Source organism: Eucyclogobius newberryi, unplaced genomic scaffold (genome assembly GCF_026437365.1).
Source record: "Eucyclogobius newberryi isolate DKJ021-1_F unplaced genomic scaffold, fEucNew1.0.hap1 SCAF_3, whole genome shotgun sequence".
In the NCBI taxonomy this organism is placed as follows: Eukaryota; Metazoa; Chordata; class Actinopteri; order Gobiiformes; family Gobiidae; genus Eucyclogobius; species Eucyclogobius newberryi.
Genome location: NW_027315945.1, coordinates 10,834,537 through 10,848,232, shown reverse-complemented (window position 1 = coordinate 10,848,232; position 13,696 = coordinate 10,834,537). Strand labels below are relative to the sequence as shown.

At 37.4% G+C, this 13,696-nt stretch overlaps 1 protein-coding gene across 1 annotated transcript in view; it reads left to right on the top strand.

Moving 5' to 3' along the window:
* The window catches only part of sh3bp5b (SH3-domain binding protein 5b (BTK-associated)), a 33,396-nt gene that overhangs the window by 13,530 nt on the left and 6,170 nt on the right, over positions 1-13,696 (top strand). Inside the window, exons 4-5 of the mRNA XM_072460978.1 lie at positions 10,727-10,891; positions 10,971-11,101. Of these exons, the coding sequence (XP_072317079.1) occupies positions 10,727-10,891; positions 10,971-11,101 (296 nt within the window). The remainder of the gene's footprint in view (positions 1-10,726; positions 10,892-10,970; positions 11,102-13,696) is intronic.

The window sequence follows — 13,696 nt, the reverse complement described above, 5'->3', positions numbered from 1 at the left end:
TTCTTTCTTTTCACTCTAAAAATGTCCGCTTGGCTTTTTTTTCTTTTTACCCAAATACTATTGAGGGAGATTGTGTCATTTGGAAACTGAAAATAGCCTTACCAGCTGACTCCAGAAAAGGTGAAATTACATGTTATTACAGCTGTGGCACTTCTATTTTTAGCGTTATTAGGATCTGAGGACGTGACAAAGCCAGCATGATAATAGTTCAGCACTATACTGCACATTTAGAAAGGCTGTGCAGATTACATTCAGTTTTCGTTTCAAAACATGGGTTATATTTTTCAACTTGCCATATTATCTCCTGCTTCTCTGTGCTGTGCTGACCTTCCTGTTGCAACCATCCATGCGCATATTGTTCATGAACACCGGCATCCCGAATGATAAATAATGAAATAATAATGAGTTTGTTAAAGCAGGCGCATCACTTCTTGTTGTTTCTCACAAACTACAAAAAGCGCATTGTAGACGGTGCATCTGACTGATGATTCACGCCTCATCTGTGGATATAGGAGACCAGATAATCTTTCTTTCACACTTACTGCTGAAGTCAAGGCCAGAGAATGTGTAGCACCCAGCGGCTCTGTGTTAATATCAACGTATCAGAGGGAGTCGGTCACACAGACTCGTGGAACAACCAGGGGAGTCTTTTGCAAGTTGCACATGTTTATTCACATAGAACGAGTAAACACAATTGGTTAGGTTCACGTGTTATATTCACATTTCACACTTGTCCACAGTTTCAAATAAAGTTGGAGCGTTCTGTTGCTGGGGTTCCGATCACAACATTCTAAAGTCAGACTTTTTAAACGCATTATCAACAAACTAAAGATTGAAATGTGGTGAGTGAAGGCTTCTAGATTGCAAATAAAGTGTGTTTTTCTTGGAAGTCTGAGATTTTGAGATTTTTATATAATGATGCCGCTGACTTTGTTATCTGAAGGTGTTTCCAAATCTGTTTTAGTCCATATAATAACTAGGATTATATTTAATTTTTCACGATTAGTCGATTCAATGTGACTTTCTATACATAGGTCAATAATACTGTTTTAAACACAGATGAGGCAGCTAAAAGTCATATTGTTACGTCAACATTGGTGGATTTACCTTTCGGATTTCTCTTACGGTTTATTTTTTTATTTTCATATCTTGCTCCTCCAGCTGGAAGTATGTCATCATCACCTTCTAGAATCTGAAAACAACCCATTTTAAAATGAGCCTTTTAACTGTCAAAATGTAAATGTTTAACTCTCTGTAATTACTGGGCCTTTTCACATGAAAATGTGGTACGAAGTTTGATGTATTCTTTTCTTTATAATATTATGTGTTCCATTTTCACAGACATTACGGACTGATTCAAAGACATGTTTGAAGTAACTTTAAATTATAAGTGGAATAACTTGAAGCCATAAAAGTAATGAGGACTCTTTGTGGACCAAAGGAGTGGGTTCAACATTTGTGCATTTTTGTTTTTAGATAATTCTTTCAAAAATGGTTAGACATGGTTTGTACATACTCCTGCCCTGCCCTGAAAATAACAGTGTTTTGATTATGTTAAGATGCTAAATACCTTGATCATTTCCACACAGCTGCAAATACAGAAACGTCATTTATGGAATCTATCATAATGTTTTTTGTTCAATAGCGTGTGAAGAATCAAATGTTTGTTGTAATGTGTGAGGCGTTCCCAAAGCTGCTGGAGATAATCATTTGCAAAGTCAATACAAAATATTAAAAGGTTTGTCTAGTGCCTTAGTCAGACACTATTTTCATTTAATTTTGTTTTCACTTTGTCCATTACCCAACCTTGCATTACAGGGTGAAGCAAACCAGTTCACCAAGTTTGTTTTTAAAGCACAAGTCGTACACAGTGTAATTCAAAGTGATTTATAGAACAAAGATGAGTTAAACAGAACTGTGTTGAGCCTAAGAAACGTACAGTAGTGTGATAAAATGTGAATATGAGTATATTTCTGTGATGTATTTTATCTGCATAATAGTGATATTTTATCTGCATCATTAGTCTAAGAGAAGAACGGGTGTGTGACAAACTGCATTTGTTTGTGAAGGTATCATAAAGATGGGCCAAAGAATGTTTACCCGAGGAGGGGGGGAGTTGCACCCCCCCTTGCAGGCTTTATCTCTACGGAAAAATACAAAGTGCCTTGATGTGAAGCTGACCAATGAGAAATGTGACCCGCCTATTCCAGAATATCTAATAAAACCAACCAGCATGGGAAAAAATGGTGTGAGACGCAGGAGGATCACGTAAGCTACTTACAACAGCTTGCGTGATCAGTCCCCGCGTTTTCTCCCATGCATGCCACAAAAATGTCTGATATTTCTGTGTCGTTTCATATTCTAAGTTGAATTGTGTTCTCTATGTGTTAAGGAATAGCATCGGGTGTATGTCTGATTCCCTGACAAGTAGTTATTCTTTGTGGATATGGTGCTTGGCCATTGGAATTTTGACGTGATTTAAAACATTTATAAATCACTGATTGATTCAATGCAGTAAATTAACAGTTTCAACAGGTTTTTTTTTTGCAAAATCTTCTCCCAATATTGTCTGGTGGTGTTGAACTGTTGTTATGCAAGCCAAGCTGTTGTGTTAGCTGATCGCTTGTGTGTTGATAGGAACTCGTCCCCCCCGCTGTGTCCCTCCAGTCCCGACTTTCAGCTGGTTCGGTCGCTTGGACCAGAGTCAAAAACACAACCTTTCACATCCAAACATTTATCACACCATTCAATCACTCTTTGGCAAATTATGTTTTTCATTATTATCATCGGCTTTTTGTTTTGTTTTGCATTTTCAAATAATGTTAGAAAAAAGCGGTCCAGCTCATTTCAGCGCGTTAAATAGATTTTGTTTGTAGTTTATTTCCGGTAGAAGCTTGCATTTGGAAGATCTTTGAGGATTGATGGTGTTTTGGAGATTGCAGATTAGAGTAGATGGCCATATGGGGTTTCGTTCTAGCCCAGGGGTGTCCAAACTTTTTTCACCAATTATTGAAAAAATATTAGAAACCACATGGCCATTGGTGGTTAATACAGTAACTAAGATTTTATTTTTATTTTTTTCCCCACATGGCTTTAACAGAGCTTTTCTATATCTCTAACAACATATTATGATTGCAGTGGTAGAATTACTTGAGTTTGCAGTAAACAGTTCAAGTGCAAAAAATAATGATTCAGCACAACAAAAAATCATTTTCAAAAGACTTAAAATGTAAAAATGCTGCACTGAAATGGCGCAAAGGATCATGGTCTATCGTTTATTGTTTTAGATGTTGCTTCAATAAAACAGAGCATTTCAGCAAAGCAGCTTATAATTCAATATCTTCTGACGACCGGTGAGACTTTTAATGCTTCAATATCACAATATTTCAGTTATTGTTACATCCCTCTCTGTCTGGTCAGTATCCTAAGTTAAAGTTGCACTATGTTATTTTTCCACCCACTGCTTGTCTTGTGTTTGTCTTGTCAAACTTGTCAATCTTCATAGAGACGAGCTTGTGGCCTCATCAGGCAAAGTTACAGGTCAGATCTGTGGAGAAGAATGCATGTTTGTTGTGTCATTTCATTATTTATTTCATAGCAAAAGAAAGCCCAACATCAATAATGATATACATATAGTTTACTGCCATAATGTGAATGTGTAACCTGCCCCTGAAGTCTGGCAGGGGCTGACCCTCCTCCAGAAAACATAGAGTGCACCTTATTACTATGAAGTTTGTGTGAACCTGCATCATTCTTAAAAATATTTGAATGAGAAACGTAAGAAAGCAACTGCAAGGGATATCCCAGTAATATTAGCTCCAACCCTGCTCCTTAATGATTCCTGTTTAGCTTGTGCAAACCACAAGATCTTGCTGTAAACATCTGATGAATTCAAATTAGCGATGGTAAAGCGCTGTCTAAGATATAAGCTCTTATATTGACAGGAAGTGTGTGGGGCGTTCCTCGTTGGTTCTCCTGTTTTCTTCGAGTAAACGACATTCTCTGGAGCAGAGTGTGAACCTGATCAGAGGATGTCGCATTTAGGACATTTTCTCATAAATTGGTAGAATCAGGTCAATCTCGGGCTCCCATATAGAAAAAGTATGTGGAATCTGCTTGCCAGTCTCTTTGGCATACTTGTTGTAAAAGCCTGACTGTACATAAACTGTACATAAATGTTACTGCACATTACTATAACATGTGTACAGAACAGACATAATTGTATTGGGCTTTTATTCATATTATTTATATTACTGTCCCCTCATCCAAAACCATACCTGGAGTTGCATTTTGCTTCATACATGCTTGTTTCATTAATCTGTTTATATATTTAGTTTGACGACCCAGATTGTAGAGTTTGAAGTCCATATATCATCAGCGAACTCAATTGTGCTCGATTAGCACAGCTTTTACGTAGCCAAATGATTTCATCTATTTTCTCATTGTTCATTCCCCACCGTCTTAAATGTGCTTTCCAAATGTAGACAGTTATTTTAGGTTTTAAAATGTCACACAGAAGTGCTTTTCAAACATTTGTCAACAACTGATAAGACCGTTGATGAGACCGTTTCCTGCCGACATGATCAATTTATCCCGGAATCTAATTAAATGTATCACTGCCCTGCTACTGTTTCTTGCATATTTTCTAAACCGCTGTGATCAGGCTTTGTTTGTTGTGTAAGTTAACAGTGCAGCTCACAGTCTAAGGTGTACTATTGGTTCATAGCCGTGGCATTTGCCTTAGAAATTGACGAGATAAAAGTGTGATTTTTGTCAAACTTCTTATTTATTGAATTCTGTGTCCTATTTTCATTAACATCCTCTCTCGGACCACCTCCTAGAATCAATTAAAAATCCAATATTCTAATACAGGTAGATCTCTCAGGACACCACAAGTTAGCTGTTTGCAATTAAACTGCATCAGACAAGTTCTTGCATCCTCTTATTTCTTATTCTTAAATAAACCCCGCTGTAGCTACGCAGTCCTTTTTATCATGTCTTATCGCTAACACGTTTCTCTCAAGAAGCTGGTCGTGAATAATTCAAAAGTGCAGCGCCGTGTTTTGAACTTTCTCTCCCCTCCAGAGACGTTGAAAGTTTCATATGCCGCTGCAGTGGTTTGAACATGCAACTGCAATAAGCGGAAGGGAGAGGGCATATTGTGGGATGTAGAGGATGAAAGGAGGAGACCGATGGGAGGGAGGATGTCAAGAATCAGGGATGAATTGGAAACGGATAAAGAAAGACGATTAAAAATTGGTATGAATGGTAAATGATTGCATGTGGAGGACTGAAAATGTCTAAACTTGAAGGGGGTAGACGCATGAGGTTTGGATCAGGAATAGTTTGCACAATTAATTGCAATTGAATTTAAATTTTGAGTTGGTGCAAGATGATCAAATCGCAAATATTGCAATTATTTAGGCAGTTGAATCCTGGAAACAAACTTGCTCATTGTTTTTCAGTTCATGTCCAGTCTTTTTTAGAATGTTATTGTTCCTGGACGTGTTTTGGTAATGAGCACTCTGAACAGAACGTTTTTTTTTTTTAATAGCCTACATTAAAGAAAGATTGTAATTCGGTTTATTTTCTACAATCGTGCTGCTCTAGTGTGGCTGTGAATCGCAGACTGTAAAGCATGGCACTAAACTAGGTCAGCGATAAGGCGAACAGCTGAGGATCTTCATAGAGCAGCACCCACGTGACCGCAGGGAAGAAACCGCGTTAATGGATGATAACAGGCCTGAAATCTAGCTTTTGGTGTTATCCGAAGCCGTAAATAACAATACATCTTGGAAACTAATGAGATTGAACATTGGCGACCTTTACGTTTCACGGATGTTCTTTTTCAAGACTTTAAATGGAGTAGATTGCACCCTACATTGGCAAAATTTGGACATTTAATTTACAACTTTTCACATTCTATTGTTCTCAAAAAGTGTCATCTCAAGTGAGTAATACAGTTATATATATTGTAAAACCGTGTACGTCTAACATTAACTGATGTTGATGGGCAAAAATAGTGAAAACCTGTTGTACTTTGACTAATATGAAGTGTTTGTACATGACGGGAGACTAATACACTTATACACGGAACTGCTACGACCCAATTAGCAAACTTATCCTAACCTAACACCAAACCTTACCACGACTGTGAAAAAATATATCATCAAAAATAAACATTTGCTAGCATAGTTCTAGGCAAATTGACTGTTGTGTTGAGGGAAAATTGTGAGATGAATCACTTTGGAAGGATCTCATGCTAACTTCTGCTTGACTGCACACTAATGAAAGCCGTGAAACGTCTTTAGTCTACGTAGTAAAGTGCTGCTGCGTTTGTGATCTTCATTAGGACTCTCTGGTTCTTCTGCTCCGTCACGTTCGCTTATCACAGCCTCCACATGCTCCATCTTCATCCTGCCGACGCACTTTGCCTCCACAGCAGCGTTTCTTCTGTCAGGCTTTGGGATGTCACGATTTTGAATGTTTTTGTAACGATTATTGTGAGAATAAACATAGCAATTTAATAAAATCCGAATTTTTCCTCGTTTTCTTAAAGTATACGACAGGTTCTCTTATGCGTTATGTTTGGTAGGATAGAACCTGTAATAAGTATTTATCATAGTTTTACATCTGTTAAGTTGTAGTTTCAAAGACATTTTGAAAAATACACTACTTCCTGTATTTAAAAATACAGGAAGTAGTGCTGGGTTTCTTAAACCGAGTCCCTCGGTGATGTCATCAATATGTGACGTGCCGCTTCAAACACAGAAACATTTTACACATTTCTGACAGTTTGAAGGATCAGTCAACAAAATAAAGGTGTGATTGTTTCTCAAATCATATAACTATTAATGAGTAATTTAATGGATTTTTGCTCTTGTTTAAAGTCTGGTTGCTAGGTAACAGTTGTGGAATTACCTCTGTCATATTTGCTGCCTATGTCCAAGCAGGTAGTACAATTATAAACAGTATTCAAATGGTCAAACTGGAGACAAATAGGCAAAATGTTTGGTCAAATTTGAAATATAATTGTGTCTAAACTGTTATATTAGTATTGGACACATTAGCACTCCTCAACCAGACCTGACCATCACTAAATTTAGGATGACTACATGGCCTATTATCCAGTATTTTAGTCCTATCAGAAGCCAGAATCGTATAACGAGGCTAATGAGTTTACAAGGTCCAAACGGCAGAGGAGAAGCATTAAGTAGGTTAGCTTTGTTAGCAGTATTTGCTCTTGTTTGAAGTAAATGGGTGACTGTGTGTTACTAGAATAGCTCTAGTATAATAATTACGGCAGAAGGTGTCCTATTTTCTGTGTTTCTAGCTGACTGCTGTGTCTTTATGTACACGCATCTCTACAATTGGGTTTACGTTGAAAAGTAGCTGGGCAAATAACTCAAATGGAATTAAATGATTGTTAAAATGTATTTAGTAACAACGCCGCACTCAAATATCTGTTACATACTGTGTTCTGAATGCTGATTAAGTTATATATAGCGATATAGCGATTTTATTCAATATTTTTAAAAACAAATTAAAAATAGCTTTTTAGTAAGGATTTCATGGACATAAACAATGCAGACTTTTAATCTGTGACAGTTAAAGCTAAAACCCACACAAATAATTGATGATTTCACATTACCGTACTATCGATTCATTGCCCAGCCCTAGTTTGTAACACGTTTGTTTATCATGGATTATAATTGCGTTGATCAAGAACCATGTATTTGCTTTGATTTGAGAAAAGTGAATGAAATGAAAACGTACACACTTAGTATTCTAGAAGCATTTAGCTCCTGGCCCTGTCTGCTAGTGTCGTGTATGAAGGTAAATAAGAGGCGTCTGACCACCGCTGTCCACATGTGCCGCAGACTGGGGAGGAGAGCAGGGCCACATGACGCTAACAAGGCCAGGCTTGTGTGGACTCTGCAAACGCGGCACCTAGGCGACCGCACATAATCACATTACACCAAACATGTGCCGATGAGTCCGAGCATTGGATCGTGTCTGCAAATATGCCCTGAACGTAAAGATGACCTCATATTAGTTTCCTGTGTCCTGTCCATATGGAGTGCAGCGTGTGTGGATCAACAGAATTGTACGGTGGTCCGGATGGCTCAAAACGAAGAGATTCCAAAACGAGTTCAGAGTTGAGTCTATAGCGTCTCATCAGTATTTGAAATGGTCTAATACTGCAGTCATGTGGTACTCGGGTACTCGCGATTCTGAGGTTCAGACTTGTTTGCAATTAGTTACAATATCCAAAAATAATATATTGGCACCTCATTGTAGCTCTTTTAAGTATTATACCAGTTATTATTGAGATGATCTCCATGGTAACGCTCAGGTCACAGCTTTGTGAAGTTTACATGTAGGCAACTACCTTCCTCCTCCTCTTCTCTCCTCCTCCTCTTCCCTCTCTCGCCTTGGAGCATGTGAATCTTTACATCCCTATTTGCAATCATGAACAGAGCATACCAAAATACTACCAAGCAGTTATTGTATGCCAAACATTGTATAAATAAAGTTTTTCATTACATTGTTTATTTGCAAATTTTTCAAAATGGTTAAATTAGTATTACAAATATTTCAAATTAGATTTTTCATCCAAAAGAAAAAACTCAATACCATGTTTGATAACTGCAAATCAAATAGTTGAATCAACAATATCTTTATGGCAAATAAGTCTGTTTTTTTAGACATTTCCTTCGATGGAATTATGACCTAGTTAAGACATTGTGTTTTTTCCTGTGAGAAGTGGGACACTGCTTTAGCGAATTCTAAAAATGCCTCATATTTTTGATCTGTCAGCTTGTGCCCGGATTTAAGCACAGGTAGGATCTCCTTTGCACTTTAGCACCCACACAGACATCCACTCTGCTAAAACCATGCTGAAATATGAATGCTGCTTCAGAAACGGCCCGAGTCTTTGGCCCGTCTTTGCACACGCTCACATTCACTTCAATGGGATGCCTCTGCAGCAAAAACCTGTTTTTATTATAGTGCTTGTTATTGGCCTGCAGTGAAATGCACTAAGCTAATGCTCCTGTTATGAGGAGGGTCTTTTTATAATCCGTATAAGGAGCGGGGCCATGGACTGTTATGAATCTGAAAGAAGAAAAACATATGACTATTTAAATGTCAGCCCAGCCAGTGAATAGTTTCACATCCTTGTTTCCCATTTTCACCTCAAACCTTCCATCTTTTTCATTTAATTTAATACATCCTTTACTGTTTTTTGCATTACTTTCTGAATTTTGGTCCTTCAGTTCTTGCATCTTTTTTCCTTTTCCTTTTCCTTCTTTCCTTCTCCTTCTTTCCTTCCTTGCATCTTTATTTCCCTTCTCATTTGCTTCCTCTTTACAGTATTTCCGGTCTCATTTACTTCCTTGTGTTCCTTCCGTTTTATGCTTGAACCGGTTGGGTCTCATGTTAACTGTTCAGACTCTTAATTTCTCCAGATTTTATATCGAATTCAATTACATTTATTGTGTTAACACCCAAAATCACAGCTGCAGTTTCCTCGAAGGGCGACAGTGAAAAAGGAATTATTAGCAAACGTCCCAGCATCCCTTAGATGTTACAAATACATGGATTGTTCTGATTTGAGCTATTACGCAGATGGAAATAGGCTTGAATTATGTTTGCTTTGAACGAGCGCTCTTGGTCAAATAAGGCAAGATTAGCATGAGGCAGGTTTGCCAAGAGTCCAGTGTTTTCCAGGTGTTGTAATGCCTGAAATTACCACACTGTTATGCAATACAGTTTAACACAAAGAGCTCTATTTTTACACCAGTGTCTTTCATTCTCACATGAGCCATTCTTGGCCCTGGGCTAAAAACAGACTGGATTCATGTGAAATAAACATAATGCTTTTTACTCTACATAGAATGCAATTACTCTGTTGTGACTGTAAACTTAATGTAGGAAAGCAATCAGAAGCATCAAGTTAATAAAAACATGAACATAAAATGCATTTTAGACATGCATATAGTTTTTCATAGACATAGAAATGAAAATGACTATATCAAGAAGTGTGGTTGAAAACACAATTAGTGATAGTAATTTTAAAGTCTGGGTATCCAATTGTATTCTTCTTAATGAGTATATTATAAGCATTTAAAAAACAAGCCCGGAAGTATGAGCCTTAGCAACACTTCTGGTTTGAAAAGCAGGTGAATTGGCTTGGAGGGAACATATTATGCAAAATCAACTTAAATTAGCTTTTAACAGTGTTTCTCTTATCATAAGTTTACTCAAAGTTGTAGTATTTTGATAGATTCCTGCATGTTTGAGTAACTTTATATTTGCAACTGAGGCTGGAGTGCTCAGAAAATTCCCGTTTCACTTACCCCCTATACCTGTACATAGTTGTGATTCAAAGATAGAAACATGTTGATGACAATGACATGTTGATGACAATGAACAGATGACAATCTGCTGCTTGTTACAATGAAATGTCACTCCGAAGAGGCAGGGCTTATCAGTTCTGAACAGGAAGTGAATGGATTAATATAGTGGTTTTAATGAACAAAATGTACAATATCAATCTGCTTATGTTATAGTTCAATACTGAGTACCGAGAAAAAAAAAGTGTAATATATCCCATGCCACCTCATAATCGCTGGAAGGGTTTTATCAGCCAATACAAGCAAACGATACAGAAGAATTTCATATTATATAATAAATGGATCCGTTCCTGTTTACTTGTGCGCAGGCCCAGCTGGAGGCTCAGAAGGCCACGCAGGACTTCCAGAGGGCCACGGAGGTGCTGAGGGCTGCCAAAGAGACCATCTCCCTGGCTGAGCAGAGGCTGCTGGAGGAGGACAACCGGCAGTTCGACTCCGCCTGGCAGGAGATGCTCAACCACGCCACGCAGAGGGTACAAGAGGGACATTTGCTCTTATGAAATGGTGTTTGACGGTATAGGGAGTTTGATCTTTGAATGTGTGTTGTTTCAGGTGATGGAGGCGGAGCTCACAAAGACGAGGAGTGAGCTGGTGCACAAAGAGACCGCCGCCAAATACACCGCAGCCATTGGACGGATGAAACAGCTGGAGAAGAAACTCAAACGCACCATCAACAAGTCCAAGTAAGGACCGGGTATCACCTTTACCTTGGGTTTAGGGTTATGTGTTGTCCAGACATGTGTAGTAGTAAGTTTTTTTTACACATACATACATAAATATTACAGTATATCACTACCATCGCACGCACATGATCTGCTGGAGCTGTCTTGGGGTCAAAATGAGACCGCTGAGTGCTATCTGCATCTGTTCACAGCGTTATATTGTCTGGGAACCAGGAAGTGCACAGTTAGCACTAGCTGTTATTAGCTTTTAGTCATTCTGGTCTTGTTAAAATAATTAGTTTGCTTGGAATACGCGATTGAGTGAGGAATAACTTTGGACCGCTGCAGTTTAAAGTGAATTAATAAGACCGTAAATATCCGGTATTTTAATATGTGACTAAATTGCCAATTAACTTTTGGCTTCTACCCCTATAGAATCAGCATATGCGCTGTGCAAAGCGGGGAGTCACTGCATGAGTTGGCTCTAGATGAGCAGCACGTCAGCTCCAAATGAAGACAGGATTTCCTTTGGAGATTTTCTAAAAAAACACGTCAAAATAAAGCTAAATGCCAGCAAAAGTTATAATGAAACATGAATTGAATAGGTATAAAAATGTGCCCTTTGAATAGTGCCTGCGTCATTATTAGGCAAAGTGTGATCTCTTTTTATCCAGGTGACACTTTCACCAGAACCTGAAATATCACAGCGGGACCTGGTCACACACAGCACACTCAGGTGTTTAAAGAGGAAGGTTTGCTTCCTATTTTTCAAATCATGGTTTTGGAAACTATTCTTTTCAAATTCAAAGATTCATACACATAAGGACACTGTGTTCTTAATGAATAAATACAATTAGAATGGCATTTCATCTTAAACGCATGTTTTAAAGAAGGGCTGGGCAATTGATTTCATTTTAATCGAGATTCAAAATTGCTAATCATCAATGGTGGTTTAGGATTTTTTAATCGAGAGGTCTACAACCAATCCTGTCAGTAAATGGTGTTTTTTTGTTAAATAGCAATTATTCAAAGTCTGTATTGTTTATGTTGGTGTAACACTAAAGATGTTTTTTTTTTTCAATTATTTTTGAATTGAAAATCTTAAAACATTTTTTGCCAGGTGTAAATGTAGCTTTATTTATCACCATCTATGTAATAATAACATTGTATGTCTAAATTAGAGTTCAAATTGAATTAACGTTACATAAATTAAAGGTGTCTAAACTGTATTTCTGACTTGGCTAATGCATTCCAAGCATCCTAATGATTCACCACTGACTTTATCAGCACCAGAGGCCAGAGCGAGTTTTACCTTCACAGTAAAGCTAACAAACATTAGCATGCTAACAGCGCACTTATACTAATCACCGCTCTTTAATTAGATACAGACGGCACCCAACAGTCTCATTCAAAAGTGCACCTGGTTAGAGCACTACTGGAAATGAAGCATTACACATTTGTGTTCCATATACTGTAGTAATAATATAATATACAAATCTCACTTGAACCAACTCTGTTTGTTGTTATTATAGAATGCATCGTCTCCGCTGTTAGGATTATAAAACCATGTGTTTCAGGTACTTTGAAGTGTTAGGATGATAAAACCATGTGTTTCAGGTACTTTGAAGTGTTAGGATGATATAACCATGTGTTTCAGGTACTTTGAAGTGTTAGGATGATATAACCATGTGTTTCAGGTACTTTGAAGTGTTAGGATGATAAAACCATGTGTTTCAGGTACTTTGAAGTGTTAGGATGATAAAACCATGTGTTTCAGGTACTTTGAAGTGTTAGGATGATAAAACCATGTGTTTCAGGTACTTTGAAGTGTTAGGATGATAAAACCATGTGTTTCAGGTACTTTGAAGTGTTAGGATTATAAAACCATGTGTTTCAGGTACTTTGAAGTGTTAGGATGATAAAACCATGTGTTTCAGGTACTTTGAAGTGTTAGGATGATAAAACCATGTGTTTCAGGTACTTTGAAGTATTAGGATGATAAAACCATGTGTTTCAGGTACTTTGAAGTATTAGGATGATAAAACCATGTGTTTCAGGTACTTTGAAGTGTTAGGATTATAAAACCATGTGTTTCAGGTACTTTGAAGTATTAGGATTATAAAACCATGTGTTTCAGGTACTTTGAAGTGTTAGGATTATAAAACCATGTGTTTCAGGTACTTTGAAGTGTTAGGATTATAAAACCATGTGTTTCAGGTACTTTGAAGTGTTAGGATTATAAAACCATGTGTTTCAGGTACTTTGAAGTGTTAGGATTATAAAACCATGTGTTTCAGGTACTTTGAAGTATTAGGATTATAAAACCATGTGTTTCAGGTACTTTGAAGTGTTAGGATTATAAAACCATGTGTTTCAGGTACTTTGAAGTATTAGGATGATAAAACCATGCGTTTCAGGTACTTTGAAGTGTTAGGATTATAAAACCATGTGTTTCAGGTACTTTGAAGTGTTAGGATTATAAAACCATGTGTTTCAGGTACTTTGAAGTGTTAGGATTATAAAACCATGTGTTTCAGGTACTTTGAAGTATTAGGATTATAAAACCATGTGTTTCAGGTACTTTGAAGTGTTAGGATTATAAAACCATGTGTTTCA